Here is a 6,288-nt window from a genome sequence, read left to right as displayed (position 1 = left end):
TCACGTCAGCAAAACAGTCAAATCAGAATGGCTTAGTTGAGTAAGGGAAGATCTCGTGAACTCGAGACTAGACTGATGAGTCAATATGATAATTAACGACACAGACCACATTGATATAATCCCCCATTGCTAGGAAACAATGATAAACACTGGAAAAGGCCATTTATAATGCATGGGACCTCTTTATTCAGACAGAATTCTGAAAGAACAGTATGTAACTGACTAGTTACAACACAACAACACAAGCTTGAAAACTTTTTTTTGCAGTCACATAAAATGCATTTAGTTATAGAATATCAGCATTTTGACATGGAAATATATCACAAGCACACTTCATAAGATAAGGATGGACTTTTATGTCTGTAATGCCACTGGATGTCTTTGGTTTTGCATTTCTCAAGTGGGACCCCCCCCCCCCCCCCCCCCCCCCCCCCCAGTCCTCGATTTGACGATAAAATAAATGCATTAATATGTTTATAATTGTTGGTGCAGATAAAAAAGTGCTATAAATAACATTCAGCCACTAGATGTCGCATTAGAGCACCAGCATGTCGTTTATCCAATCAGGTGCATTCCACGTGGGGAAATGGGAAGTAGGGAGGGGATACATGCTCCCCACATATACATGTAAACAACATTATTGTACTGCTGTGAAGCACTTTGAGCTGCAATTCTTGTATGAAAGATGCTATCCAAATAAAGTTTATTATTAGTATTATTATTATCCTCATGCGGTGAATGATGAGCCGTTGTCACGGTCGTGTTGTGTCTCCATGGACCTGCAGCCTGAGGTGTAGACGTCAGAGGTCTGGAGAGTGGAGCGGTAGAGGTACCTCTTCCCCAGGCACCAGAGGTCCCGCACGATCTCCCCGAAGTGGCTCCTGAACTTCTTCCCGGCGAACGCGTAGACGATGGGATTGAGGCAGCAGTGCAGGTAGGCCACGCTCCTGGTCACGGCCAGAGATCGGAGCTTCGTCGTCTCCGCCTCGCAGCTCCTCTGCTCGAACAGCGAGAGCGTGTGGGTCAACAGGGCCACGTTGTAGGGCAGGTGGCAAAGGACAAAGACCACGACCACCGCCAGGATCACGCGGATCGCCTTGTGCCTCTGCGTGCTCTGAGCCCTCTGCAAGGTGCAGACGATGCTGGAGTAGCAGAACACCATGATCAGTAGAGGCAAGATGAATCCCATGGCCACTTGAAGACTGGGTGCAAACACCTTCATCAGCTTCGCCGTCTCGCCGTGACTGAAACGCGACTGACACATCACCGTCACGTTCGCGTCCAACAGGTCGGTTTCTTCAAAGCGCTCCGTATAGATGACGGTCGGCACAGACAGAGCCACGGCAGACGCCCAGATGGTCAAACACACGAGGCGGCTGTAGGTCAGGTGTTTGGAGCGAGCGCCGAAGAAGCGCCTGGCCTGGACGATGGCGACGTAGCGGTCGCCGCTGATGCAGGCGAGCAGGAGCATTCCACTGTAGAGGTTGACGCTGTAGACGCCTCGGAGCACCTTGCAAGCCACGGGACCCATGGCCCAATCGTGCTGCTCGTTGTATATGATGAGCGGGAGGGCGACCACAAGGAGCAGGTCCGCCAGAGCCACGTTGAGGAGGTAGACGTCCGTCATGGTCTTGGCTTTCTTGTAGAACGTGTACGTGATGACCACCAGCATGTTGCCCAGCAGGCCAAAAGCACAGATGAAGGAGTGGATGTACGTTTGTACGAGGGTTTCCACTGGGTTAGGATCAAGCCTGCAAGGTTGAGGGTCCATTGGAAACGGATAGTCTTGGTAATCTGCTCCACTTCCATAATCGTCATCTGCATCCATGTTTCAAACCTGTAAAAGACGAAAAGGGCCATTACAACCACATCATGGCACAACATTATTTCATACTAAGTCATTCACAACATTATCACAAAGCATCTATGCTCAAAGCAAAGCATTTATACAGCTCATGATTTAGAAACTATAGGTAAAATATAAACGAGTCACAAATTCTTAAAACATACACTGTGTGCAGACTGTTAAACTGTTATCTTAACTCTTTCAGCGCCGGCGGGTCTAGCCATCTTTGTTCCTACTGCGCCACCACTCTAAGAGATAGGGATGCGTGGCGGTGTTTGCAGGGCTATATTATAACTATGGAGACAATACTATGGCTCATTTGACATCAACTATCCATCGTTCAACATGTGAAAAATAATAAATCTGCGTGTTATACCGTGGTGAATATTGTATAGTTTAGGAGTGATCTGGGCTAATTCCTGAAAAGCTTAGTTATAGGGCGTTACGTGAAGTGTTGGCGTTTCTTGCCTGGACACGCTATTTCCAAATCAAATGTATATAATAGGTATTATGTTTCATCATGAATGAATGAAAGGGGGAGGAGGGGGTCGTTTTTTGATGCTTTGATCATCACCAACGGCATACGTTTTGGAGTACGTTACATATCGTTGCGATCGATGTGAAATCATGGTTGGATCAAAGTAGGATTTATGTCATATAGTCCTTACCTTTACTAGGAGGTATCCCAAAAAGAATATTCCAATTGTCTGATCGCGATTACCAGTATTGGTGTCCATCGTGTCCCCAACATAATCCGGCAAAACACACACATCGGGGGCATTGGACGCGTTTCAATGTGATCGGGTGAACCGCTAGACTCGCTTTACCCAAAATACTACGCCCGGAGGGAATTAAATGTAACACCGGGTGTGAAGAAAAGGTTTCAAAGGGTGGGCGATACTGCCACCTAGAAGGATGCGGCCGGTATTGCACTCTAGCGATCTCAGAATGATTCCCTATGGTAACCCCGAGGTCCGTGTGCCTGAAATGAATTAAAAAAATCGAATAAAAGAAATAACGATGAAAACCAGAGTATACTCAGGTTTTCGGGGGTCCTGGCGCTCAACGCATGGCGAGATAACCCTACTATCCTTGGGTCTGGCGTCCAATGAGGTAAGAAAGTAAAAAAGGCTTGTGTGTAAAGTTCTTGACTCTGGTCTTGACCCACTTTCAGCCCTGCATGCAACATGTGGAAGTGTACAGTGGGGGCGGTTGAGTTCTTTGTTCGTCTGATCTCAGCTCATAAGATGCTTATCAGGACCATGTTTCACATCTCAGATAGATGTCAAATGTCAAATCAGGCCAACATAAAAGAGAACATTGTAACAAGGTCACAACAGGAACATCCTGTGGACCTACTGTACACAAGTTAACACAACAGATGACAAGAGAAGATAGAAGATGCTGCCCGTCTCACTACTCACTCATTGTACTGAGTCATGTCACATCACTCCCATTTTGGTATCCCTGCACTGGCTCCCGGTACACTATAGAATTCACTTCAAAGTCCTCACTTTTACTTTCAGAGCACTCCACGGTCAGGCCCCTATCTACATCACTGAACTCATCCATCCCTACAACAACACCCGCTCACTCAGATCTGCCGATCAGCACCTCCTCGTGGTCCCACGGGTCCAGGCTGAAAACAAGGGGTGATCGAGCCTTCGAGGTGACGGCACCAAGGCTCTGAAACGCTCTCCCCCTGGACCTGCGAACTGCCCCGTCTGAAAACTATTTTAAAAAACAACTAAAAACACATTTGTTTAGACAGGCCTTAGGCACTTTTTCTCGTCCTCACTGTTCCTATAGTTTTGTTTTTAATTAGTGACTGATGATTTTATCTAAATTCTTTTATTCTACTTTTTATCTGGTTTCACTGTTTTTTAACTGCTGTCTGTTGTTGTTGTCATTTATTTCTGATTTAGTTTTAGTTTTTATATACTAAGCTGTAGTGTAAAGCACCCATCACAAACAGTACTGTATTTGAAAATCTGGTATGTCATAAATGTATAGATGTAGCAGTACTGTCTATCTGTATGTCATGTGTGTCATATGATGAATTGAAAATGGGGGACCCTGATGTAAACAAGACGAAAGTCTTTCTCAGGTCTGCATCCTCTTAACAATTGTATGTATTGAGATGTACTGTACTGTACCCATTCTGCAATCTGTTAATAAACTTTTCAATCAATCAATCAATCAATCAATCAACCCTGTGCATTCGTGCTGTGAAGGGTGCTATATAAATAAAAGTCATTCATTCATTCATTCATTCATTCATTCATTCATTCATTCATTCATTCATTCATGAGTCACAACACTGACTATTGTATTACTGTACAATTTAGTTCTATTACAGTATTTCTGCTGCCACTTGCACACACACTACACCCGTACTGTGATTGTTATGGTTGATGGTTGTATTGTGATGGTTGTATTATGGTTGTTGTATTGTGATTGTTATTTTGTGATGGTTATATTGCGATTGTTATTTTGTGATTGTCTTATTGTAATTTAGAGCTTTTTTAAATGGTTGTCTCTGCTGCTGCGTTGAACACGCTAACCCCACGCTGTGGATGTTATTGTTACAGTCTAGACTCACTACATGTGTTTCTTCTGCTATTCTTGTTCTGCTTCTATTACGTTTTTTTGTCCTTTTTTGTGTTGATGCCGCTGCTACAAGGAGGAGCCCAGAACAAAACAGATTTCACTCCGTTATGCTTCATACAGTATGGAATATGTTGTAAATAAAATGTGAGTATGAATGTGTCAACTATTTTTCAAATGCTCTTTCTGTTTGATTTAAACGACAGTTTGTGGTTTTGAGAGCATGCACTGAGAATGAGATCTATGTTGTCCTGCTGTAATACTTGTCTGTGACTGTATCAGTCAGGAGACACATGGGCCTCGAGAATTACAAGTCATTCATGAAGGGATGTTTGAGGTTTTGTAGTTTTCTGTTAGATAGATAGTAGGATAATGGTAATAGAGGAACAACCTGCCCAGGTTCTGATGACCAGGCCTAAAGCACATTATACAGTATCTACAGTATGTCATTTATATCATGTGACCGTGTCCAGCTGTTTGTGGCTCATGTCTCCCCCTGTAGTTTTTAAGGTTTTCCAGATTATGAATGTACAGAATATAAACGTTCAATGATGTGTCACACATTGAAATCTGAACAATATTTGAAGAATATATCCCTTATTTGAATCTTTTTAAACCTCTAGTCTCAGAGCAGCAGAACTGCGAACATCCTATCTAAAGTTTGGTTGCATTTGATCACCTTGGCAGTCAGGTACTAGGTGTGAACAATAGCTCTTACTGTAGGTCCACCCCTAACCACTTCGCCCACTGGATTAGCTGTCATTGACTCAACAGTACTTGAGGTGAAAAGAGCTGCTATACAATCTGAACTACAAGCTACAAGTCCACAAAAAGACACAAAAAAGCAACCTTGCAGTTTTTAAACCAATAGAGATATTCAGTAAAGAAAAGTATAAAGTAAAGGAGAATGAATAAAATGAGTAGAAGTGTATTGTCACATACTTTGCATCATAAGTAAGGAATTAGTAGTAAGATTTTTTTTTTTTTTTAACTGTTCTTCTTTGTAAACATGTACAATGTATGTATGCACAGAGGCTGTATGTGCCCTGTTGGGACTGATGAGAACATACAGAATATACAGTTTAGCATTTAGCACCATTCATAAAGGAACCTTGCACCATGGTGAGGGGGTATATCTAAAACCGGTCTTGTTCTGAGGTGCTGTGGACTTAGGTGGAGGCCATGTGGTGTCTTTTACCACATCAGACAGTATTGTCTTATTTCCTTAAAGAAGCTATTCTTTGTGGAAAAACCTCTTAGCTTCACAAGTTCATTACATGCACTTCTAGTCAAAGATAAAGCATCCCTTCAGCTACACATTTAAATTGGTCAAACACAGTGATTTATCAACATAAACATCCTAACTGTAAAAATGTAAACTTGTGTAAATTGTGTTTACTTACCGGAACGAGTCCCTGAGAGAGTTCACTGAACACTGTCGATGAAGGTTGAAGCCACAGGTCTCACTCAGGAACTGTCTATTGAGGCTCAGTGGGTATACTGTAACTAATACTGCTCCTGGCAGCTGTTTGTCAGTTACACTCAAGCTGCTGTTTTGGTTTACAGGACACAGTGTGGTTTATTTATCTCACAACTACTGTAAGACAAAACATGCACACACCCCCCCCCCCCCCACACACATGCACACACACCCACACACACACACATGCACACCCCCCCCCCCGCCCACACACATACATACACACACCCACCCACACCCGCATGCACACACGCACATACACACACACACACACACACACACACCCACACGCAAACACACACACACACACACACACACACACACACACACACACACACACACACACACACACACA

General features: G+C 43.5%; 1 protein-coding gene across 1 annotated transcript; it reads right to left on the bottom strand.

Moving 5' to 3' along the window:
- Positions 1–455: 455 nt before the first annotated feature.
- Positions 456–5,987, bottom strand: LOC311223112 (C-C chemokine receptor type 6-like). Its single transcript, XM_084307859.1, has 2 exons — positions 5,857–5,987; positions 456–1,837 (listed from the first exon to the last, which is right to left on the bottom strand). Exon 2 carries the CDS (start codon positions 1,826–1,828, stop codon positions 728–730), a length of 1,101 nt encoding a protein of 366 aa, XP_084163985.1. The 5' UTR covers positions 1,829–1,837; positions 5,857–5,987; the 3' UTR covers positions 456–727.
- Positions 5,988–6,288: the final 301 nt, after the last annotated feature.

This window comes from Notolepis coatsorum (assembly GCF_963971535.1).
Source record: "Notolepis coatsorum genome assembly, chromosome: 2".
Taxonomy (NCBI): domain Eukaryota; kingdom Metazoa; phylum Chordata; class Actinopteri; order Aulopiformes; family Paralepididae; genus Notolepis; species Notolepis coatsorum.
This window is presented reverse-complemented; position numbering and strand designations above follow the sequence as displayed.

Coding starts and splice junctions, on each gene's coding strand:
- LOC311223112 (XM_084307859.1), bottom strand. CDS start 1,828: ATGGATGCAGATGACGATTATGGAAGTGGAGCAGATTACCAAGACTAT.